General features: G+C 44.3%; 1 protein-coding gene across 1 annotated transcript; it reads left to right on the top strand.

Moving 5' to 3' along the window:
* Positions 1-2,840: 2,840 nt before the first annotated feature.
* LOC137353028 (NF-kappa-B inhibitor beta-like) lies at positions 2,841-24,983 on the top strand. The gene is made up of 6 exons (XM_068018947.1): positions 2,841-3,479; positions 17,783-17,888; positions 18,098-18,338; positions 18,841-18,929; positions 20,024-20,263; positions 24,867-24,983. The coding sequence occupies exons 1-6, from the start codon at positions 3,055-3,057 to the stop codon at positions 24,900-24,902; spliced, it is 1,137 nt and encodes a 378-aa protein (XP_067875048.1). The 5' UTR covers positions 2,841-3,054; the 3' UTR covers positions 24,903-24,983.
* The last annotated feature ends 783 nt before the right edge of the window (positions 24,984-25,766 follow it).

Below are 25,766 nucleotides of genomic sequence, written 5' to 3'. Positions count from 1 at the left end.
ACTCCTGGTAGGCCTCCCACATTCTATCCTCCATAAACTTGAGGCCATCCTGAACTCTGCTGCCCATGTCCTAACTCACACCGCGTCTCGTTCACCCATCACCCCTGTGCTCACTGACCTACATTGGCTCCCGGTTAAGCAACAGCTCGATTTTCAAATTCTCATCCTTGTTTTCAAATCTCTCCATGGCCTCACCTCCTCCCTATCTTTGTAACCTCCTCCAGCCTTACAACCCCCCACGATATCTGTGCTCCTCTAATTCTGGCCTCTTAAGCATCCCCGATTTTCATTGCTCCACCATTGGTGGCCGTGCCTTCAGCTGCCTGGGCCCCTAGCTCTGGAATTTTCTCCTTAAACTCCTCCACTTCTCTACCTCACTTTCCTCTTTTAAGCCACCTACACCTTTTACCAAGCTTTTGGTCATCTGTCCCAATATCTCTTTGTATAGCTTGGTGTCAAACTTTTGTCTGAGGATGCTCCTGTGAAGTGTCTTGGGACGTCTTACTATGTTAAAGGTGCAAGTTGTTGAGTTTCTGGCAGAAAGTCAATGACCTGAAATGTTAACTCTGCATTTTTCTCTCTATCTGAAAATGTTGCCTGACCTGCTGGATGTTTCCAGAAATTTTCTGTTTTATTTCAGATTTCCAGCATTCACATTATTTTGCTTTTGTTGTGTAAGGGTCAGCCGTAGTTCAGTTGGTAGCACTCTCTACCCTACAGTTGTGGAGGCTAAATCACTGGAAGTATTTAAAGAGGAGGTAGATAGATTTTTGAAGTATCAGGGAGTTGAGGGCTATGAGGAGCTGGCACAAAAGAGGAGTTGAGGTCTGGCACAGATCAGCCATGATCTTATTGAATGGAGGGGTAGGCTTGATGGGCCGAATAGCCTACTCCTGCTCCTATTTCTTCTGTTCTTATGTAACTTAGAAGGTTGAGGGTTTAAGTCCCACTCCAGGACTTGAGCGCAAAGATCTAGACTGACACTCCAGTGCAGTACTGAGGGAGTGCTGCACTGTTGGAGCTGCTGTCATTTGGATGAAACATTAAAAAAAAACGAGACCCTGTCTGCTCTCTCAGGTGAACGCGAAAGATCCCATAGCCACTATTTCAAAGAAGAGCAGGGGAGTTCTCTCTGGTGTTCTGGTCAATATTTATCCCTCAGCCAACATCACTAAAACAGACTATCTGGTCATTAATGTTTGTGTGAACTTGCTATGCACAAATTAGCTTCTGTATTTCCTACTTTCCATCAATCTGTCCCTTGATGCAGAGCTCGATACGTGCATAGGGAAAGCAGTTACCCCTGTGCCAACGCACATGGGATAACACCAAGCTGATGGTTTATAAGGCCTGTGGTCTCAGCACCTTGCTATATGACTGTGAAACATGGGCTACTTACTGCTACCAGGAAACGAAGCTCAATAATTTCCATCTTCGCTATCTGCAGCTCATTATGGATATATCCTGGCAGGACAAAATTACAAATGCAACAGTCCTCTCAAAGGCAAAGCTCCCAAGTGTGTTGGCACGAACCAACCATTTGGTGGATCGGGCAAGTCTGCAAGATGGAAGACAGTTGCATACCCAAGGACCTTCTGTATGGTGAGGTAGCCGGGGCCTGACGTCCAAGGATGCTTGCAAGCGGGACATGGAGGCACTAAATATCGACTATTGCACTTGGGAGTCACTAGCTGGCGAGAGAGGAAAATGGCGACACATCCTGTGGACTGGCCTGCACTACCACGATGACCAGTGGCCACAGCAGCTTGGCAACAGGTGTCAACGGGGAAAAAAATAACTCGAATGTTTCACGTGTGGCGCTTGTGGCAGAACCTGCCTCTTGAGGATTGGCCTTCACAACCATCAGCAGAGGTGCACCAAGAGAAGACAGCCCACCTAAATGGATTGTTTGTTGTGTGTCCCTCATCGTTCACGGACGGGACGGATGCCAACCATTTACTGCCTTGTACTATTTCGAGTACAGGAGCAGGGATGTCTTGCTGCAATTATACAGGGCTTTGGTGAGGCCACACCTGGAATATTGTGTGCAGTTTTGGTCTCCTTATCTGAGGAAGGATGTTCTTGCTATAGATGGAGTTCAGCGAAGGTTTACCAGACTGATTCCTGGGTTGGCGATACTGACATATGAGGAGAGATTGAGTCCGTTAGGATTATATTCGCTGGAGTTCAGAAGAGTGAGGGGGGATCTCATAGAAACCCATAAAATTGTAACAGGACTTGACAGGGTAGATGCAGGAAGGATGTTCCCGATGGTGGGGGAGTCCAGAACCAGGGGTCATAGTCTAAGGATACGGGGTAAACTTTTCAGGACTGAGACGAGGAGAAATTTCTTCACCCAGAGAGAGGTGAGCCTGTGGAATTCACTACCACAGAAAGCAGTTGAAGCCAAAACATTGAATGTTTTCAAAAAGGAGTTAGATATAGTTCTTGGGTCTAAAGGGATCAAAGGGTATGGGGGGAAAGCCGGAACAGGCTACTGAGTTGGATGATCAGCCATGATCATAATGAATGGCGGCGCAGGCTCGAAGGGCCAAATGGCCTACTCTTGCTCTATTTTCTATATTTCTATGCCTTCCAGCAGTTACCACACTTCAAAAAAAAAGTGCTTCCTTAGCTGTAAAATGACTGAGGAGGTCCTGAGGTTGTGCATCAATGCAAGTCTATTATTTCTTTAAATTGCTGTTGTTCTTGAGAGCAGGACTACAACTACCACAAAGCACTGCGGCGGCGGGCGCCCTCTGCGCATGTGTATGGCCGCTCTCCCTCTCTACTTGGCAGTAAAGGGCGTTGTGATTGGTTCTGGTCCAAGCGGGGAATTCCCTCCAGCCGAGAGGGTAAACAAGGCTGCGGCCATTTTTAGTGGAGAGGCTGGAGGGGGTTGTCCGTGTCTGTGTTTGACTTTCTCGACAAAGCTGCTAGTCTGCGGGTAGAATAATGGCCACTTTGCGTCATAGATTTCGCTGAAGAGTCGAAATGCGTCATTAGAATTTTGACCAAAGGGATTTTTTTTTGAAGTTGTAGTTCGATTAAAAAATGGAGTTTATCCAGCAGCGGCAGCTGAATGGCATCGGTTCCAAGCAGCCATCCAAGCTGGGGGCAGGTAAAGTGGCTGCTCCGTGGGGTGGCAAGGCCAACTTGGAGAGCTTAGGGGTGCCCCTTGAGGCGGAGGGCGATGACTATTTTGACAGTGGTATTGGCTCACTCAGCGAGTTGCAGGTCGGACAGTTCAACGAGTTGGGCAGTGTTGACCAGGGCATCGAGTGTGGGGAGGGCAAGGTGGGCGTGGGGCAAGTGGCCCTGGGCGCCGAGCCTGACATCTGCCCGTCCACCCAGCAGCGGGTAGAGAGTGGCATTGGTCAGATCACGCGGGGCATCGAGAAGGTGGAGCTCGGCGATGGGCAAGAGACGGTGGCCAACTTGACCGAGTTGCTCAACTTCCGAACCGAAGACTTTGACTCGTGAGTATCTTGTCTGGGTGGGGGTGGGGGTGTCAGAAAATGCCAACTGCGGTGGGCAAGGGTGGAGATATTGACTCAGCTGTACCGTCCCCAAGTAGGGACCCAGAAACATGCCTCAAACCCATGTGCGGCTGCTCCAACGCCAACAGTGAGTTTGTGCCAACTTTTGGATGAGATGGTAAACCTCTCGGCTGAATGTAGAAGGTCCCATGGTGCTATTTCAAAGAGTAGGGAGGTCTCTTGAGTCAGAAGGTTGTGGGTTCAAGTCTGGGACTTGAGCACAACAATCAAGATTGAGACTCTCAGTGCAATACTGATGTTGTGCTGCACTGTCAGACGTCCTGCCCTTTGGATGAAACGCTATACCATCTGCCCTCTCAGATCCCCGGCACTATTTCGAAGAAGAGCAGTGGAGTTCTCCTTGGTGTCCTAGTCAATATTTTCTCTCAGCCAACAATTCACTAAAATAAAAAGATTATCTGGCTATTATAGCATTGCTGTTTGTGGGAGCTTTCTATGCTTTCCTATGTTACAGCAGTGACTGCACTTTAAAAGTACTTCGTTGGATGTAAAGTGTTTTGGGATGCTCTGAGGTTGTGAAAGGCGCTGTATAAATGCAAGTTGTTTCTTTCAACTAGAGTTGCCAATCCTGGTTGGGGATCTCATACCTCCAACACCTCGCCCAGTATTTCTCTCGCATCTATAATATTTTATAACTATTTAAACAAAATTGAAGAAAAAGGGGATTTTTTTTTTTAATGACTACTGTTGCATGGCCCAATGAGTTGAACGCTGGCTTTTCACCTCTGTGACCTGGGGTCAAATCCAACCCAGTGGCTGAAATGATCCCACGTGAAATGAATTTGGCAGTCTCAGCCTAACTCCCAAGTAGGTTCACAGCAAAAAGCTCCCCTTAAGTGCCAGTCTCACTGCAGGGTGTAGAAATGTCACACTGGTGCAGTTGGAGGTGAGGTGCAATGTTAGGCTGAGTAGCGGGAGCTTTACCCTGCATCCTGACGTCCTGCGATTACTTGATACTGGCATCAGATGCCCCAAATTGCTAGAATTTAACATCTATCATCTTGAGTGCCAAATTCGCGTTAAAATAGTTTTAAAGAAGAATAATGTAGAGGCGTTCAAGATCATAAATTTTCAAAATTCAGTGTCCCCGATTTTTAATCGCTCCACCATTGGCGGCTGTGCCTTCAGCTTTCTGGGCCCTAAGCTCTGAAATTCCCTCCCTAAACCTTTCCGCCTCTCTCTCCTCCTTTTCTCCTGTAAGACACTCCTTAAGACCTCCCCCTTTCGCCAGGCTTTTTGTCATTTGTCCCACCTCCTTATGTAGCTCAGTGTCAGACTTTGTCTGATTCTGATCTTTTGAAGCATCTTGGGATGTTTTATACGTTATTATAAAGGGACTATATAAATGCAGGCAGTTGTTGGGAAATTATCTATTTCTTAGACTGAGGTAAATATCATCAGGGCTGACGCAAGCTGCACTTGACCCGGGAGCCAACCGCCCCAACACCCCTTTAAGGCCAATATCAAAGCAGCTATTGCTGGCCAGGCTCTGCAATATGATGAGGCAGCAGTGGCCCTGGATAACCCACTTATCCCACGCAATAGGGTTGGATGAAGACTCTTCAGGTCATTTAAATCTTGCCTTTCCAGAATAAAGAATTGACTTGTATTTATATCAACTTTCATATCCTCGGCATATCCCAACGCAATTCACAGCCATTGGATTAGTTTTGAAGTGTTATGTAGGCAAAATGGTAGAAAGATCCTCCGAAGAGCAGTCAGTGGATGGCTCCAATTGATGAGCTGGCACCAGCACAGACATGATGGGCCAAATGGCTTCCTGTTCTACTGTGCTTTCCATGATGTATGTGAATGAAAGAAAGCATTTATATAGTTATATAGCACCTTTCACGACCTCAGGACGTCCCAAAGCATTTTACAGCCAATGAAATACTTTTTGGAGTGTGGTCACTGTTGTAATGTAGGAAACGCGGCAGCCAATTTACGCACAGTAAGCTCCCACAAACAGCAATGTGATAACTGGATAATCTGTGTTAGTAATTGTTGGTTGAAGGATAAATATTGGCTAGGGCTCTGGGGATAATTCCCCTGCTCATCTTCAAAATAGTGCCCTGGGATCTTGTGCACCTGGCCGAGGCCTCGGTTTAACGTCTCATCCGAAAGGTGGCATCTCTGACGCTGCAGCGCTCCCTCAGTATTGCAGTGGAGTGTCAGCCTAGATTTTTATGCTTAAGGTCTCTGGATTGAGATGTGAAGCACTTTGCGATGTTTCAAGGAGCCATGATAACATACTGTATAAGTGTAAGTCTTGATTACAATAAGAAATAATGGTGTATGAAATTTGCTAAACTCCAGAAGCCGCAAATCCATATAACTGATAACTAGAGTATCGCTGATGCACTGTGAGGCAAACCCAGCTTGGTCTTGGCTTTTTGTGGACAATGGCAAGGGGGGCGGGGGGCGGGTTCACTATTTCATACTGAAAAACAACAGAGATGTGGTGGCAGAGATAACAATCAACAGGAACAGTGTTAGTGACCATGAATTTTTTTTTTTTGCATGGTGTCTGAAGCCTCTCCTTCCTTTAGTCCCCCAGTCTCTACAGGGCCGTTACCACATGCATCGTGGACATCCTTAGCGCTTCACACCCAATGTAGTACTTTTGAAATGTGAAACACTGTTGTAATGGTGAGAAAGGTGGCACTCAGATTGCACACGTCACGGTCCCCGGATAATCTGTTTTAATGATGTGGTTAAGGGATAAATATTCACTTGACTAAATTCCAGCCTTTCACTCTTGAGGGCAAACATGCTTCCTTCACTTTTCCTGGACAACTTTTTAAAAGTGGCTTCAGACCAGAGCTGAGTTATGCTACACTTAGTGTAATGCTAGAGTGAAAGCAGTGTACTGAAGATAGCTTCACCTCTCAGGTTAAAGTGCTGTATGTAAGACTATCTGAGTTGTTGCCATGGACCAGATAGAACTGTGACAGTCCGGCCATTGAAGCCCAGGCAACTCTGTCCTGGTGTGCTATATCTCTTTATTGATTTGTGCTGTTTGCATTTCATGCGTTTGGGGGTTTGGAAAGGGCTGTTTGCACTGATGTCTCGATGGATAAAGCCTAAATCAGAACATCAAGATCTGTTAGTATAAGTATCTTGATGTATACAGGAATTAATGGGCGCACGGACTTAAACTATGTATAAAATATACAGAATCTTGCAGCATGGAAGAAGGCCATTCAGCCCATCATGCTTGTGCCAGCTGTTTGAAAGAACTGTCCAATTTAGTACCACATCCTAGCTTTTTCACCATAACCCTGCAAATTAGCCCTCTAAATGTACATGTCCAATTGCCTTTTCAAAGTTCCTATGGAATCTGATTCCACCAGCCAAGCAGCGCATTCCAGATCGTAACAACCCTCTTTGTTAAGAAATTTCTCCTTATTTCACCTCCAGTTTTTTTGCCAGTTATTTTAAATCTATGACCTCTGGTTACTGACCCATGTTCCAGAGGAAATAGTTTATCCCAACTTGCTCGATCAAAACCCCTCATAATTTTGAATACCTCTATTAAATCTTCCCTTAACCTTCTGTGCTCTAAGGAGAACAATCCCAGCTTCATCTGTCTCTCCACATTAACTGAATTCCCTCAACCATAGTGTCTTACTGGTGAACCTCCTCTGTATCCCCTCCGGGCCTTCACATCCTTGCGAAAGTGTGGTGCCCCGAATTGGACTCAATCCTCTAGTTGATGCCTAACCAGTGATTAATAAAGGTTCAGCATGTCTTCCCTATTTTTGTATTCAGTGTCCCTATTTACAAAGCAAAGTGCATGATCCAGGAGGCATCAAGCCCACCTATACAGCACATGAAGGCAAAACCCAAGGTGTGCATGAGGGAGGGAAATTCTACCACTTGATTGCACGTGTTAGTGCCACAGTGCTGGCTTTCCTTGAAAGGATCGCAGGTAAAAGTCAAATGAAGATGACAGGAACATCTCTTAATTCTAGTTGTTGTCACATGTCTCTGTGTTTGCCTCCAGCTGCAGCTTTTGAGGAAACAAACTATAATGTTTATTGAGCTTCACATATTTTTAGAAAGACAAAAACTCCCTTGTTATAATTACCTGTGGTTCACATGACTACATTATTGCATCAGTTTGTCACAGTTAATACAATGACCATTCAGTGCAGGAGTGCAAACAGCAACAGTTGAACTACAATCAGCCCACAAGTCCAGCAGTCGAGGGCCTCCTGTTCTCTTTGCAATTGTATTTTTACTCTCTGATTTTCCCTCCTTCAGTTTAGTAGCCTTGCAAGTTTGGAAAAGGCTGTTGTCTACACTGTTCCTCATTTGGGAGAAAAAGCCCAAGTCAAAATATTAAGAAAAAATTAGTAATTATACTGACTTGGGCCTCTTCTGCCCCAATCCTGCCTTTTGTGGGCAGTGACTTGCACATTTGTGGGTTTAATTTCAATCAGGGTCTGAATTATGCTACTGGACCCTGACTTTGAGGTCCCCGCTTGCCTGTAACAGAAGTCTCTGCCGTTCGGAAATTTGGGGAAGATCAAATGGCTGTAGGTGCAAATGGAATGATATCCACCTGCCCAATTTTAACTGATCCTGCCTGGTGTGGTGGACTTACAATCAACCCCTTGGTATCTTGTTCTGTATCTCCTTCAATGTTCCGCTAACCTACATGGGTGAGCAGCTGCTTGGCAGCCTGAGAGGTTCTGTGCAGCCTTCCTCTGTGATAAATAACTTGTGCGCAAGCTGTGCAAAAAAATTTAAAGGGACTGCTCATTGAAAAAAATGGGCTGCAGACACCTAAATTTTAAAGGGAACATTAATCTCCCCCTTCACCATTATTTTCAGTTCCTGCTGATTTGCTCTGGGATAAAGGTTAGAAATTTCAGCTAGAAAGTTTTGTTTGAATCCCACAATGAAAATATCTGAAGGGAAAATTTCCTGTGTGTTCTATCATAGGACAGAATCCTTTTCAGGCTTGCATTTCTAAGCTCACCATACATGGTTAGAGTGAGTGATTAATTACTTATCACTCAAACTGACATTACTGCTTTTGGCATTTTTATGCTAAATTGTAGCTTGTGTGTAATAAATTGTGCTACGCCATAGATTGAAAACTTCATAGGGTCTTGAGCAGTGGCAAATCACATGCCTTGCCCTGAGTAAATCTCTCTAATATTTTTCTCCCCTCTGTTCCAATCCAATTAGGCAAGCAGCCTTATTTAATCGTTGAGGCAATTTGGTTGCAGTTTGTGATCAGAGCTTAAAATAAAGGAATAAATAAGAAAACAGTGTCAGTCCTATTCTTGAAATAGATGAGGATGTTTGTCTTGACTGGACATGTCAGTTGCAGTAGCTGCCCAGAATGCAGCAATAGTCCTGGAATTTCCCAGTACGATAGATAAACAAATTCTCAGTGTCCTTCTGGTTATAACAACTTTACGGACATTGTTCCTTCTCAGCAGACTGCAATTAACCACCTATCTACTGCTAATATTACAGTGCATCTAAGGAATTACCCACCCTCCCCTCTGCAGTTTTTTCTTCTCCTTTCCTGAAGGCATCTGCTGTAGCCAAGGTACTGTTCCATCACAGCTCTGGTTACTCATCTAGGCGGCCGTTCCCCATATGTTAGCTTAAACAGCAAGTGATGGCAAGCTACTCCAACCCTTGGAGGGTGTACAGATAAGTCTGATCATTCTCCTCAGTGCTTGTATCCCTTAGTGGGAATCACTGGCCAGCAATCAGGAGTGGAAATCACGCCTTATTTTCCACCCACCTTCATAGCCCAGTGGCACTGAAAGCAATTCTCGTGCTTTTTCTGAGAGTTAACTTGATGTAGCGCAGGGAATGCCCTTGAATACACCTGAGGTATTTTTAAATACACGTTCCTGAATTCTGCTCCATGTCCTGCCCCAGCCCTGACATATTGGACAAATCTGAACTCTGAGATTGGGTGACCGTTTTGCGGAACACCTCTGCTCAGTCCAAAAGTCTGAGCTTCCAGTTGCTTGCCATTTCAACACAGCCCCCCTAAATGCCCACATTTCTGTCTTTGGCTTGCTGCAGTGTTCCATTGAACATCAATGCAAGCTCGAAGAGCAGCACCTGATCTTTCGATTAGGCACTCTACAGCCTTGTGGACTCAACCTTGAGTTCAACAATTTCAGAGCATGACTTGCCTTTTTTAAAATATTTTTCTTTAAAAAAAAATTTTTTTTTAACCATGTGCCTGCTTTTCATGTGGACAGAGCTGATCAATATTCTGCCATTAACACTCTTTGGACTAATGCTTTGATTTTCACCACAAGCATTAACACGCTCTTTGTCTTTGTCCCATGACATCTTTGTTATTTAATCTCTCCTGCCCTCTGCCCTATCACACGCCTTCCCTTTTGATCTGTTCCCGACCAACTCTTTCTCCCCCCCCCCCCCCCCAATCCCCCCATCCCCCACTTGCTTAAAGCCTAATTCTTTTCTAACCTTTGCCAGCTCTGATGAAAGGTCACAGGCCTGAAATGTTAAATCTCCTTCTCTCTCCAGATGTGGCCTGACCTGCTGAGTATTTCCAGCACTTTATTTTTATTCTGTATTAAATCTGGACTCCTATTTTGGTTTTATGAGCATCATGTTGGATAGTCCCAGCGCTTATATTTAGCATCAACTGTTATATACGTTAAATGATAAGTGCAAAGCATCAGTGCAATGTTTTTCTTCCCACTCTAGTACTCTCATAATCAAAATTGTTGGGCTCATTACTGTACCTCATGCTCAATGATAAGTCATTGATTGGAGCTGTGTAAAGTGCTTGTGGTAGGATCAGGAGAATTTCAGGTAATAGGGCTAAAGGCAGCCATTTATGTTGGTCACAGTCTCATAACTTTGTTAAATCTCCAGATCTATCTTCTATAATGCTTCAATAAACTTCCAAGCCCCATTCTACACACCTTGCACTTTCCCAAAACGCCACTGCCCTTGTCAAGTCCCATTTATCCATTACCTTTATGTGCATTGACCTTTAGCACATTTCTTTGTGCCTCAATGCATTGAATTCACTATATTTGCCATCATTTACAAGTCTCCATGGCTTTGCTTCAGCCTACCTCAGTAGCCTTCTCCAGCCATACATACTTCCAAGTGTCCGATAGGATTCCAACTCTTGCCTTTTGGGCATTGCCAACCTTCCAGTCTACCTCTAGCCACAATAGACCTACTGTCTAGAATCCCTAAATACCTCCCCTCCCAAGTCTTGCTAATTTTCCATCCTTTAAAAGCCTCCTCAAACTGTAACTTTTTTTGACTCTGCTTTCAGTCTTCTGACTCCTCCACTACTGCTCAGAATCCGTTTCTCTGTGAAGTGCCTTGAGTTGTTTTCTATGCCAAAAGGCACTGTGCAAATTGTTAAGAGTGCAGAGGGGAAGCAAAGTAAATGTAGCTTTTCTTTGCTGTCTTTTTGAAAATGCTGATATCATTGTTAGAGTGTTGGATCAGTGGTGTAAAGAACTGCCTTAAATTGAGGAAGATGATAAGGAGCTGAATTTAGTCCAAGGTTATGGTTCATCATAAACTGTGTAATAGTTCAAGTCTGTCTGACTGAGCCAGTTTCTCCCACTGATGTCAAATGTGTCAGGTTGGCTCCCTTGGTAGATCTCTCAACTGTGAAGCCAGAAGATTTTGGGGTCAAGCCTCACTCTCAGATTTTGAGTGCATGACCAAAGCTGATACTTCAGTGCAGCCTTGAAGGAGTGCTCCAGTGTCAGTATCACAGTCCTTGAGATGATATGTTTAAATTGAGGATCATCTACCACTTCCTGGTGATCAGGTCAGACAGTGAAAATTCCCCTGGCACTGTGACAGAATTGAAGTATTTTTGTCTTAAGATGGAGCTTGTTAATTGGTTGCGTTAATTGTGTCTGTGTGTGATTAATTGCCAACTTCATTGTCTGTAGAGAGCTAACTGCTTCAATTCGGCACAATAGTTTCCAAATTAGCCATTTTGCCTGTTACATGTCTGAGGAATGGGCTAAGAAATGCAATTCAAACATTTTATGGGATTTATTTGAATATATTACCTTGGGAGTTTTTCTACATTGATAGATAAATGCAAGTTTTGTTCACTGGCTGTTGTCTTGGAGTTTAACCGACATTAAAATTAGCTTGGTCCCACTATCTCTCTACTTGTCTTGTTCAAACTGGAGAATCCTTCTGAAGCTTTTGGAGAGAGATAGCAAGGCCTAATGGCTTCCATGGTTGGTGGAAGAACTTGTGATAGCTTAGTTAAACAGTTCCAGCTGTTTGCTATTTTCTACTTGTTAATTAAGCTTTATAAGAGCATAACCTCAGATATAGAAGCAGGAGTAGGCAATTTGGTCCTCCCACCCTAAAATAAAAGCAAAATACGGTGGATGCTGGAAATCTGAAATAAAAACAAGAAATGCTGGAAATACTCAGCAGGCCTGGCAGCATCTGTGGAGAGAGAAGCAGAGTTAACGTTTCAGGTCAGTAACCCTTCTTCAGAACTGGCAAATATTAGAAATGTAAAAGGTTATAAGCAAGTAAAGTGGGGGGTGGGGCAAGAGATAACAAAGGAGAAGGTGGAGATAGGACAAGGTCACAGAACAGCTGACCAGAAGGTCGTGGAGCAAAGGCAATCAATATGTTAATAGTGTGTAGAATGACAAAGCATTAGTACAGAAAGGGTGTTAACGGACTATAAATTGAACAGCCGCAAGGACAAACATGAAAAAAAAAGTGGGTAAGCAAACTGAACAAACTAAGATGAAATAAATTAAATAAACACAAAAAAATAAAAAAAAAAGGAAAAAGAAAAAATAACTAAAAATAAAAGTAAAATGGGGGGCCCGTCATGCTCTGAAATTATTGAACTCAATGTTCAGTCCGGCAGTGTGCCTGATCAGTAAATGAGATGCTGTTCTTCGAGCTTGCATTGATGTTCACTGGAACACTGCAGCAATCCCAGGACAGAGATGTGAGCATGAGAGCAGGGGCGAGTGTTGAAATGGCAAGCAACTGGAAGCTCGGGGTCCTGCTTGTGGACTGAGCAGAGGTGTTCCGCAAAGCGATCATCCAGTCTGCGTTTGGTCTCCCCCAGTGTAGAGGAGACCACATTGTGAGCAGCGAATACAGTATACTACATTGAAAGAAGTACAAGTAAATCGCTGCTCAACCTGAAAGCAGTGTTTGGGGCCTGGGATGGTAGGGAGAGAGGAGGTAAATGGGCAGGTATTACACCTCCTGCGATTGCAGGGGAAGGTGCCATGGGACGGGGACGAGGTGGTGGGGTAATGGAGGAGTGGACCAGGGTGTCACTGAGGGAACGATCCTTCAGAATGCTGACAGGGGAAGGGAGGGGAAGATGCGTTTGGTAGTGGCATCATGCTGGAGATGGCGGAGGATGATCCCTTGGATATGGAGGCTGTTGGGGTGGAAAGTGAGGACAAGGGGAACCCTGTCGCGGTTCTGGGAGGGAGGGGAAGGGGTGAGGGTAGAGGTGCGGGAAATGGGCCGGACACAGTTGAGGGCCCTGTCAACTACAGTGGGGGGGAATCCTCGGTTGAGGGAAAAGGAAGACATATCAGAAGCACTGTCATGAAAGGTAGCATCATCAGAGCAGATGCGTCGGAGACGGAGAAACTGAGAGAATGGAATGGAGTACATACAGGAGGCAGGGTGTGAAGAAATGTAGTTGAGGTAGCTGTGGGAGTCGGTGGGCTTATAATGGATATTAGTAGACAGCCTATCCCCAGAGATGGAGATAGAGAAGTCGGGGAAGGGAAGTGTCGGAGATGGACCATGTAAAGGTGAGAGAAGGGTGGAAATTAGAAGCAAAGTTGATAAAGTTTTCCAGTTCGGGGCGGGAGCAGGAAACGGCACCGATACAGTCATCAATGTACCGGAAAAAGAGTTAGGGGAGGGGGCCTGAGTAGGACTGGAACAAGGAATGTTCGACATATCCCACAAAAAGCCAGGCATAACTCGGACCCATGCGGGTACCCATAGCAACACCTTTTACTTGAAGGAAGTGAATGGAGTTGAAGGAGAAGTTGTTCAATGTGAGAATAAGTTCAGCCAGGCGGAGGAGGGTGGTGTTGGATGGGGACTGGTTAGGCCTCTGTTCAGGGAAGAAGTGGAGAGCCCTCAAACCATCCTGGTGGGGGATGGAGGTGTAGAGAGATTGGGCGTCCATAGTGAAGAGGAGGTGGTTGGGGTCAGGAAACTGGAAATTGTCAAATGACGTAGGGCGTCAGAAGAGTCATGGATGTAGGTGGGAAGAGACTGGAGCAGCGGAGAAAAGTTAGAGTAGAGATAGGAAGAAATAAGTTCAGTGGGGCAGGAGCAGGCTGACACAATGGGTCTGCCGGGACAGTCCTGTTTGTAGATTTTGGGAAGGAGGTAGAAGTGGGCTGTCGAGGGTTGTGGGACTGAGGTTGGAAGCTGTAGAGGGAAGATCTCCAGAGGAGATGAGGTCAGTGACAGTTCTGTGGACAGTAGCTTGATGTTCGGTGGTGGGTCATGGTTCAGAGGGAGGTAGGAAGAAGAACCTTTTACATTTCTAATATTTGCCAGTTCTGAAGAAGGGTCACTGACCTGAAAAATTAACTCTGCTTCTCTCTCCACAGATGCTGCCAGACCTGCTGAGTATTTCCAGCATTTCTTGTTTTTATTTATGGTCCTCCAGTCCTGTTCTGTCATTTAATATGATCATGGTTGATCATCATCTAGCTCAACTCCATCTTCCCACCTGATCCCCATATCCCTTAATTCCCTCCATATCCAAAAATCTGTCACTCTCTATCTTGAATATACTCAATGATTGAGTATCCACAGCTCTCTGGAGTAGAGAATTGCAAAAATTCACAACCCTTTGAGTGAAGGAATTTTCCTCATCTCTGTCCTAAATGCCTGTCCCCTTATCCTGAGACTGTAACCCCGTGTTCTAGGTTCCCCAGCCAGGGGAAACAACCTCTCAGCATCTACCATATCATGCCCCTTAAGGATTTCATGTTTCAATGAGATCACCTTTCATTCTTCTAAATTCTAGAGAATATAGGCCTAGTTTATTCAATCTCTTATTAAAGGACAATACCTTCATCCCAGTAATCAGTCTAGTGAACCTTTGTTGCACGCCTTCGAAGGCAAGTCTATCCTTCCTTGGGTAAGGAGACCAAAACTGTACACAGTACTTCAGGTGTGGTCTCACCAAGGCGCTATATAATTGCAGTAAGACTTCTTTACTGTTATGCTCCAATCCCTTTGCAATAAAGGCTACCATAATTATTAATTGCAATAACTACTATAAAATCTGTTATTTCACTGCAATTATTTACATTTTTACTACTTACATTTAACAGTTAACATTTAATTCACAATCTAGTGTGTATTTTCCACCAACTAAAGTCAAGGAAGAGTTTGGTGGTAGAGAAACTACTAAGCCAGAAGTAAATGACAAGGGTTCCCTGCTTAGTCTCTGGGTAGGTTAGATTTCTGGGCACAGAAAGCAATCTCTGGAACACAGAGCATGAATTACCCAAGAGCCTGATCTGAAATGCTGAGCCTTCCACCCCTATCCCACGCGCCCCCCCCCCCCCAAAAAATGCATGCTCATTGTTACAAGTGCTGTCCTTCTGACAAGCTGTTAAACTGAGGCCCCTCTGTCTGCTTGGATGAGTGGGGTGGATTAAAGGCCTACTCGGGTCGGGAAAAAGAACCTGACCCGAACCACAACGGACCTGGCCCGAGTCCCTGAGATTTTGCCCCGACTCGACCTGACACGCGCCCGACCCAACCATCCCTTTACTTACCTTCCGATTTGGAACCTCCAGGAAGCTGCAGCACATGCATGATGACGTCATAGTGACGTCACTCGCTCACTGCGCAGACTCAGTTTCGTCCCGGACTGGCAGCTCAAGAAGTTTAAAAAAAAAACTTACAATACATACCAGCAGAGCACTTACCATGTGTGTCTTGTCTGGCCTGACCTACCCGAACCCGAAAGCCAGACCCGGATGAGGGACCTGACCCGACCTGAACCCGAGACATGTCGTCGGGTTCGGGTTGGGTAGCAGGCCTTTAGGGTGGATGTTAAAGATTCCTTTGTAGGGAGTTTCCCAGTGTCCTAGTCAACATTCTTCCTCAACCAAAACCATCAAGAACTAGATTAACTAACCATTGCTGTTTGTGGAACCTTGTGCTAAAGATGACTGCTGCATTGACCCAAATGTAAACAGTCACTGAACTTCAAAATTAATCATATGTGATTGACTTTAAGTTTTGAGAAAAGTGATAAGGTGTTATATAAATGTGTGTTATCTCTTTTCAGTTAACTTTATCATTTGAGTATATTTCCAAGAGCTTGCATTTGTGTCCTTTTTTCTGAAGCACTTGACCGTTTTGATTATACCATGTTGTCAGAGTCGTGCGTCAGTATAATTATGGTTTCTGGACATGGTTGTGCTTGCACTGGGAGCAATGTGGGTTTGAACCTTTGAAGCAACTTGTTCGATGAGAAAGTCCAATGATTCCAAACCTGACTGAAGTGGATGCGATGAAACTAAAGGATATCAACCACACTTGCTTGCCAGTTAGGAGAGTAGACTACCTGGAGTGGGCAAATACTAAAAACCCTGCCTTTAATCAGCCTCCACAAGATGTATATCCGTGGTCTGTATTGGCTATGTCCATTTCTCTCTCTCTCCCTTCCTCCATTTACATTTATTTCCACCTCTGTAGCATCACTTTGCCTCAGCCTCAGCTATCTGCTGCTGAAGCTCTCATTCATGCCTTTGTTACCTCTAGACTGGGCTATTCTAATGCACTTCTGGCTGGTGTCCCACATTCTACCCTCCGAAAACTTGAGGTCATCCAAAGCTCTGCTGCCTGTGTCCTTACTCGCACCAAGTCCTGTTCACCTCTCATTCCTGTGCTCACTGACCTGCATTGGCTCCCAGTCAAACAGAATTCTCATCCTCATTTTCAAATCCCTCCATGGCCTCACCCTTCCCTTTCCCTGTAATCTCCAACCCCACAATCCTCCGAGATATCCGCACTCATCTAATTCTGGCCTCTTGAGCATCCCTGATTTTAATTGCTCTACTGTTGGTGGCCATTCTTTCAGCTGCTTAGCCTCTAAGCTCTGGAATTCCCTCCCTAAACCTCCGTGCCTCTCCTTCAAAGAACAAAGAACAGTACAGCACAGGAACAGGCCATTCGGCCCTCCAAGCCTGCGCCGATCTTGATGCCTGTCTAAATTAAAACCTTCTGCACTACCAGGGACCGTATCCTTCTATTCCCATCCTATTCACGTATTTGTCAAGATGCTTCTTAAACGTCGCTATCGTACCTGCTTCCACCACCTCCTCCGGCAGAAAGTTCCAGGCACTCACCACCCTCTGTGTAAAGAACTTGCCTCGCACATCCGCTCTAAAGTTTGCCCCTCGCACCTTAAACCTATGTCCCCTAGTAACTGACTCTTCCACCCTGGGAAAAGGCTTCTGACTATCCACTCTGTCCCTGCCACTCATAACTTTGTAAACCTCTATCATGTCGCCCCTCCACCTCCATCGTTCCAGTGAAAACAATCCGGGTTTATCCAACCTCTCCTCATAGCTAATTCCCTCCAGACCAGGCAGCATCCTGGTAAACCTCTTCTGTACCCTCTCCAAAGCCTCCACGTCCTTCTGGTAGTGTGGCGACCAGAATTGCATGCAGTATTCTAAGTGTGGCCTAACTAAGGTTCTGTACAGCTGCAGCATGACTTGCCAATTTTTATACTCTATGCTCCGACCGATGAAGGCAAGCATGCTGTATGCCTTCTTGACTACCTTATCCACTTGTGTTGCCACTTTCAGTGATCTGTGGACCTGTACACCCAGATCTCTCTGCCTGTCAATACTCCTAAGGGTTCTGCCATTTACTGTATACTTCCCACCTGTATTAGATCTTCCAAAATGCATTACCTTCCTTTAACATGATCCTTAAAACCTACCTATTTGACCTGGCTTGATGCCATATTTTGGTTTATAATGTGCCTATGCAGAGCCTTGGGACATTTTATTATGTTAAAGGCACTATATAAATATAAGTTTTTGTCTGTAGTGCTCTGTGTTATTACTGCAATGAGCTGTGCTGTATTAACACAGATTTTTAAGAAAGCAATTGTAAGCAACAACATAGAAGATCGACTAACATATGTAAACTGTTTTTCTTAATAGGATGCTGCACCTTGCCATCATCCATGAGGAAGATGACTTTTTTGACCATGTTCTCCATTTTACAAAGGGCACCAATTACCTGAACCTGCAGAATGACATGAAACAGGTAATTAGAGCAGAGACAATAAAACGTTGATCACTATCGTTGTTTGCTGTCATTCAAAAATTTGGTTAGATTATTTCCTTGTAACTTCCCCCTGTATATCATTCCTTATTATTTCCCTGTAATATTACAAGTATATACTCCCCCTCCACACCCCAGGCTGCAGTCTCCAAATACAGTCTGACTTTTCTCCCCACACCCTCCTCTTACAGACTGCACTGCATTTGGCTGTGATCATTGGGCGTGCGGATTTAGTGGAGAAGTTGGTGGCTGCCGGGGCAAATCTCTTGCTCCAAGAGAAGGATGGGAACACTGCCTTACACCTAGCGTGCAAGGAAATGGTGACCAGCTGTGTTCAAGCTCTCCTGTTTCACCAATACAATGAGATAAAGGATTTCAGTCTATTTGACCCATCACAGGTCAGACAACAGCTGCATTGCTACAACTACCAAGGTAAAGTCTCTAAAAGTTAATTTTCATTTTTGATAGATTACATTCAGATTGGAATCTATTAGTCTGATTGGAAAGCCAAAGCAAAAACGGCCTCCCTGATGATGGCTTGTTTGGGAAAGGAAGTATGCAACTAAAGCGGACAGACTTGAAGGTTCAATTTCCCAACCTGAATTGACTCTCAGTAGGAACATTGAAATTACCCCTCTGTAAACTCTACTGAGGCCAAAGTGTCCAGGGTTCCTACTATCCAGTGACTGCAAGTTTACATCAGTGAGAACAGCTCCGTTAAACTTCCTGTTGAAGTAGCGTATTGTCACGGATCTCTGGTAGAGATGTTTTCTTGGGCAAGGTCCTGGGGCACCCAGTACCCCTGAATCTTGTACCCCTGTAAGGAATCAACTCCTTCAGAAAAGTGGAGGGAAAAAAGAGAATTGATGTGTGCAAAAACAAAGAGAAGTAAAAAAAAAAAGTCTTGTACTAATGAATTTTTCTCCTTTCACAGGGTTCCAACCTCTCCATGTGGCTGTAATACTCAATGATGTTTATATCGTTGAATATCTTTTGTTGTTTGAAGTTGATATAAATGCAAAGGCAAGTACTCTAATCTGTCCAAAATATCGTGATTCATCAGGTTGCCGAGCCAGCTGCAGGGGTGCAAAAGATCTGGTTTTTCTTTTGGTTTGTTTTGAGCAGGAGGGGACTGTCCCCATTTTAAAATTGATTTTCTCCCCCCGCCCCCCCTGCTTGGCTTTCTCCCCTCCCACAGGCAGGGTTCCTTGGTCGAGAGAGTGGGTGGGCAGTATCTACTAAGGCCTCACTCTTTGCTGCCCTCTACATGAGTGCTGCAGTGCGAGCGTGGAGCAGACTTGTCACGTTATTGGTCCTCTTTTGGTGAGAGGTTAAACCGAAGTCTGTCTGCCTGCTCCAGTGCTTCAGGTAGATGTTAAAGATCCCAAGGAAATATCTGAGAAAGAGCATGGAGTTCTCTTAGTGCCCGGCCAATGTTCCTCTCTCAGCCAACACTACCAAGAAACCGATTAACTGGACATTCATATTCTTGTTGGTCAGGTCTACTATGTGCAAGATACCTGTTATGTTTGCCTATTTAATAACAATCATTGTACTTCAAAGTAAAGGCCTGTTCAGATATAAAATTTAAATCTGACCCTGGCCCGACCCAACCACAGCTCAAGTCCTTTAATTTTTTTTTTTGCGCCCGGCCTGACCCAAATATCACAAATTTAATAATATTCTCCCCCCTGCCCCCCCCCTCCCCCCCCGAACCATTGCTAACCTCCTGGGAATGCCAAAAAAATGTAATCAATTCAGGGGTCCTCTTTCAAAATTTCCTCTGCAACCTCTAAAGATCAGTTAGGGGAGCCTCAAACCCATTAGTTATGTTCTTGTTTGTAGGGTCTTCTGTGTGCAAAATCGCAACCACTTTTGCGTACTTAACAACATTCAGAATGACGTTACTGTTGCTACTTTTTCCGTTGTTGTAAAGAACGTCGGGATGTTTCTGAGGAATGATGCATGGATGGAAATTATTTTCTTCCTAAATTTTCCTGCATGCAGTGGAAATTAGTGAGAAGGTGTTTGAAACTTTGTAACTTTGTGAATTAGGAAGGGGTTGCCCATGTTTGTATTGGATTTATAAAGCCTTGTATATCAATCTGTCCTTTTAGGAGACATGTGCAGGTCGAACTGCTTTACATCTGGCAGTGGAACTGCAGAATCGGCAGATCGTCAAACTCTTGCTGGACAGACGGGCAGATGTTCACGCCCAGATGTACAATGGCTGCACGCCGATTTGCCTGGCTGTGTACAGGCCTGATTCTGGTATAACCCAGATGCTCAGAGACTATGGCTCTTCAGAACCGGTTACAGACGAGGATTCGGATGAAGGAATAGATGAAGATGGCATGGTATGTAGAGCTGGTAAAGGGAGTCTTGCCTGAAACTCTGCATGTGTAGATGCCAGGTCTGTACAAGATTGAGCTCGGCTGTGATACCAGGGGAACTTTTGCACATGTGCAGTTTCAAGTAAGGAGGATTTTTCCAGATTAATCTGTGGATTTATTGAGATGAAATGGAGTGTGCCAGGAATGGAATATTTCTTTTGTCTCCAAGACTCAAATTGAGATATGGTTTTGTGGTTTCCATGTCTCAAGTGTCCATTCTCTGTGAGGGAGTCTAGACGGTAGATGTTATCAGGCTGTTTGGCAATTAGTAGCATCACAGCTGAGCCCAGTCTGTATCCACTTACGGCATCGGCAAAAACACAGTATCAAGCAAGGTTCACTAGAAAATGGTCAGGGGCAGCAATGCTAGCTTATTTTTCACACCACATAGCCCATAGTTGGGACTGCAGTCAATTGTAGAGCCTCATCTGTCTTCAGCTAACAACACAGATCAGGGATTGAACATGACTCCCCTGATCTGTATGCCTTTGTACAATCATAGAATAATATAGCATTGAAGGGACCATTGGCCCATTGTGTCTGTGTCGGCTGTTTGAAAGAGCGATCCACATAGCCCTACAATTTTGTCCCTTTCCAAGTATATATCCAATTGTTCTTTGAAAGTTGCTATTGTATCTGCTTTCAACACCCTTTCAGGCAGTGCATTCCAAATCAGCATAACGAGCTATGTTTAAAAAAAATCCTTCTCTCCGCTCTAGTTCTTTTGCCAATTATGCTAAATCCGTGTCCTTCAGTTACAGATCCTCCTGCCAAAGAGAAAGTTTCTCTGTAAACTTCAGCTCATTGAAAATTCTGCTGCCTGTAATTGAACTCACACCAAGTGCTGTTCACCCATCACCCCTGCACTTACTGACTTAAACTGGCTCCTGGTGTAGCAATTCTTTTTATTAAAAATAAATCACCCTTGCTTTTTAAATCCCTCCATGGCCTCGCCCCGCCCCATCTCTGTAACTACAACCCTCCGAGATTTTTGTGTTCCTGCGAATCTGGCCTTTTGCACGTCCTTGATTTTCATCACTCCACCATTGGCATCGTTCCTTCAGCTACCTCAGCTTTAAGCTCTGGCGTTCTCTCCCTTAATCTTTCTGCCTCTCTACTGCTGTCTCTTTTATGTTGCTACATAAAAAATACCTCTTTGAACAAACTTTTATCACCTGTCCTAATTTCTCCTTACATGTCTCGGTGTCAGATTTTGATTGATAACGTTGTAAAGCATCTTGGGATATATTTATCACGTTAAAAGAGCTATATAAATGCAAGTTATTTACTCTATCAAAATCCCTCAATTTTGAACATCTCTATTTAAATATCCTTTTAACGTTCTCTGCTCTAAGAAAAATCCCCTCTTAGTACTGCACAGGATGGTGCCTTTACCCACTTGATCATCAGGGTAACCGAAGTGCAAAACTTTATCGATATGTAATTGGTGGTTGCATCAAGTGGGTCAGATATTAAAGGAGCAGTAAATGTGGCCAAACTGAGACGATTCGAAGTAATTACTGAGTCATTTGCAGAATCTCTTGGTAGCATTTTCTAATAGATGACAGCAGCAGGATGCAGCCTGTGGCAACTGTTAACGAGCAAAGATGTGCCCGTCGTATTTAACCCTGACAATTGGTGAGACCGCAAAAAAGTAATTGAAGTGTGTTCTAGAAGTCACCAATCTTCCCATATGAAATAAGAACAAAAAATGTAAGCTCTGTAAAAAGGGAAAAACAGGTTAATGTTTTAAAACTGGGAGACGAGCAAGTGCCTTTTACAGGACTGAATGAAAACCAAGATGATGGGGAAGAAAGGAACAGCAGATTGAGAATTTAAGACTCAGGCATGCTGATTATTGTTGGTTGGTTGGCATCCTTCCATCTACGAAACTTGATGGATACGCAGCCAATGATTGCCTACATAAGGGCGCATGGAGTTGGTGGGTAATGTATTAGCATGGATATAGAATTGGCTAACGGGCAGGAAGTAGAGCGTAAGGATAAACAGACCATTTTCAACATGGCAGGCTGTAACTGGTGAAGTCCTGCAAGCCCTGTCTTTCTGAGAAAGCTACACAGTGTTTCAGTGGTGAACATAAATCATGTGATTTAAGGATACCAGCAACCACTACCCTAGATATTTCAGTGAATAAATTACTGGTTGGTACACTGCTGTGCCATTACAGAACTGTAATGCCTTAAGCAGTCAGATGTTAAATTCCAGAAAGCTTACTGTGGAAGGATGATGCTGGACCCTATCTTTATTCCATTTCGCATTTATTGTGCAGGGTAAAAAAGATTACAAACAAGTAGCTCCTCACTCATAACCTCCGAGAGTCTCAGTAAGTCTCCTTTATAAGTGCTCAAATAAGACCTCAATTAACACCCTCCACCTGCATATAATTAAACAGTTGATACACAATTAACAGAATAGACAAACAGCATTTATGGTCCAAACTCAAATGAATAATGATCACTTTGCAGAGTGCCGTACCACTGATGAGCCGGGTAGAGAGAGAAACACAGAGGATGGGGAATGAAAATCCCCATCCTTGGTGGAGTCAGTCACAGCGTGGTTTTTGACTTTATGTAGAGTTAGGGAGATGGTGTAAAGGTGTTGTCCTTGGTATCAGTGCTTGGTTGCCTATAATTTTGACACTAGATTTACTCACTTAACCCCACTCCCCCCAACAATATTGAAGACTCTGTAATTTTTGCATCTTCTCCCCTAAATAACTTTGATACAGCATCATAGTGGCCATACTTCATATGTAAGCCTATTCTTGTATAGGAGCTATACAATTGTTGGGGGTTGGGGTGGGAGGGCTTGGGGAAAGTGAAGCCTCTCCTCATTCAACATCTTTTACACCTCCTCTTTCCAGCAGAGATTGCTAGGATGTGATCAGGAGCAGGAACCTGGCTATTATTCCTCCCTGCCCTGTTGGAAGTCAATTGTTGTGCCTCCTACTTGCCACTCTGCCTAAGATCAGTCAACTTGATGGAAACTTGGGTTCGAAGCTGGGGGTGTTCTTGGTCTGCATGACACGGGCAGTGAATATACCAGCAGAGGCAATTGTCTCCTTTCCCAAACTTGCCCAAATCTGCTGATCTACTGGGACAGCAGTTTGTGAGGGAATGGGGCAGTCAGGGGGGTGGGAATGGGCGGGGTGGACTACAGTCTGCCTCAGCACCTCTCGGTTGGGGAAAGTAAAAATCCACAAGGCTTTCTGCCAGCAAACCTGCATGTAAGGACTCCTGGTGATGTAATACCATCAAGTTTGCATAGCCTATTCGCAGTCCCTGCCTATGTTCACACTTGGTGAATGCCCCCTCAGTCGAGGTACTGAGCGCTGCCTGGTGCTAGCCTAGTGAGTGAACCACTTTCACGAGGGAAAATGTGACAATTAGATTTTTTGAAAAGCCCCCTCCTGAGTAGTACAACTTTTGCATTGAACACACACAAGGCAAAAAATGAATCTCCACAATCGTTAACTATTAATCCTTTGTCAGACATTTCAGTTCCTCTTTCTTTCGAACACTGAACTGACTACTTTCAGATGAAAGAAATGCATCAGCCATCTCAAAAAGGGACAAGTATTTATGTTCATTATCGTTCTGAAAATCCTCAGCCGCTTTGTGTTGAAATTCTGGTGAGCCATGAAGGTTAGCGGGTGATCTGATGGAAGTCTTCAAGATTGAGAAATGTTATAAGTAGTGCAATTGTTTTGAAATGGTAAGTTTAAAGCAATCACAACAAGAATTAAAGGGGAAGTTTGAAAACATTTCTTTTGCACAGAGGGTGGTTAGGATATGGAATTCTCTCCCACAGACTGCTATGTATGGAGGTTCCACTAATTATTTTCATACGGAATTAAAATAGTTGGTGGTAAAAGAGGGATATTAAAAGTTATGAGAAGAGTGAGATTAGATCATAGTCAGAAAGGCACAGAAGGAGGCCACTCAACCCGTTGAATCCATGCCAGCTCTCTGTAGAGCAATCCAGTCAGCCACATTCCCCTGCTCTATCCCTGTAGCCCTGCAGGTTTATTTCCCTCAAATGCCCATCCAATTTCCTTTTGAAATCATTCATCATCTCCGCTTTCACGACCCTCGTAGGCAGAATTTTCCAGCTCATTTCCACTCGCTGTGTAAAAAAAAAATTGTTCCTCGCATCTCCCTGCATCTTTTGCCCAAAGCCTCAAATCTGTGTCCTTTAGTCCTTGTATCATCAGCTAATGGGAACAGCTTTTCTTTGTCTGCCTCATCCTAATCTTGTACACCTCTCAAATCTCCCCTCAATCTCACTGGCTCCAAGGGAACAACCCCAGCTTCTTCAACGTAACCTTGTAGCTAAAATCCCTCATCTCTGGAACCATTCTGGTAAATCTGCTGTGCACACTCTTGAGAACCCTCAGACCAAGTGGTGCCTGTATAGAAAAACACCAGTGCAGAGTTGATGGGCCGAATGGCCTGTTTTCTGTAACATTAACTATGATTCTATGAAATAATTTTCCACCGATGTTCTGATTTTATTAATTTTCCCCCTCTTTCTCTTTGTTTTGTAGGGAGAATATGATGACTTTGTGGTGCATGGATGTTAATGGAGGATTGGAAAATTTTGATGTCCTTCTGTTTGACGTATTTAAACATTAAAACTGGAGCAATAAAGTGGTTCAGCTCTACTACTGTAAAGGAGTGCAGTCATATAGTCATTTTAACTGTCTTGTAGCCTTATATCGAACCAATATCGGAACGAAGTTGTCTTTGTAACCTAATGCTCGCAAATGCAGATTTTTGGTTTGAATGGAACTGGTTGCCACTCAGTTGTGTGTCAGAGGGGAACCCAATACACATGCCAATCAGGTGAGACAGAAAGTGTGTCCTGGAGTTGGGCAGCATGGGGGTGCACAGTGTAATCTGAGGAGGAGTGGGTGCTCCAGGCAAATGTGGGAGAAGGTGCTTTAGAGCTGGCTGTTAAACCTGAATAGAGGTGAGGAAGGAGAAGGGACCATCGCTGTTATTTTTAAAGTTTGTAGCTCTGCTGGCACTCACACACTGCAGCAATCCTCTGCCAGGAACTGTCGTTAACCTACAACCAGCCCTCCATAGTGACGTTCGTAAATAGACGTAAGAGAGAGACTCTTGACACCAGCTTTTTAAAAAAAAAAACCCTACATCGCTCCTTTGTTGCAGCTGCCTTCCCAGCTCTGATGAAGAATAGAAACTTTTCAGTGCGTATGTGTTTGGAAAATTTCCAAAGTTGACTCACAAGAAAAATCCTCAACTTCTGAACTTTGTGCTTCACAAATGCTGAATGAACTGCTTAGCAATGTTTGTCCAGTTTCCAAAAACAACACAATAGGAGTGGAAAGAGTCACCATTCCCAGCATTAGGTTGCAATATATTCGATTGCATTGAAGCAGGTTAAGTAACTTGCTGCAGTTGGAATCCTATTGCTGGCCAAA

The sequence above is a fragment of the Heterodontus francisci genome, chromosome 40, assembly GCF_036365525.1.
Source record: "Heterodontus francisci isolate sHetFra1 chromosome 40, sHetFra1.hap1, whole genome shotgun sequence".
NCBI classification, from domain to species: domain Eukaryota; kingdom Metazoa; phylum Chordata; class Chondrichthyes; order Heterodontiformes; family Heterodontidae; genus Heterodontus; species Heterodontus francisci.
The sequence above is the reverse complement of the archived record's forward strand: the minus strand, read 5'-3'. Positions and strand labels throughout refer to the sequence as shown.

Excerpts from the sequence above, each read along its gene's own strand:
- LOC137353028 (XM_068018947.1), top strand. The coding sequence starts at position 3,055 with ATGGAGTTTATCCAGCAGCGGCAGCTGAATGGCATCGGTTCCAAGCAG. Across the intron at positions 3,480-17,782 it reads CGAACCGAAGACTTTGACTC|GATGCTGCACCTTGCCATCA; the intron begins GTGAGTATCTTG and ends TTTTCTTAATAG. Across the intron at positions 18,339-18,840 it reads GCATTGCTACAACTACCAAG|GGTTCCAACCTCTCCATGTG; the intron begins GTAAAGTCTCTA and ends CTCCTTTCACAG.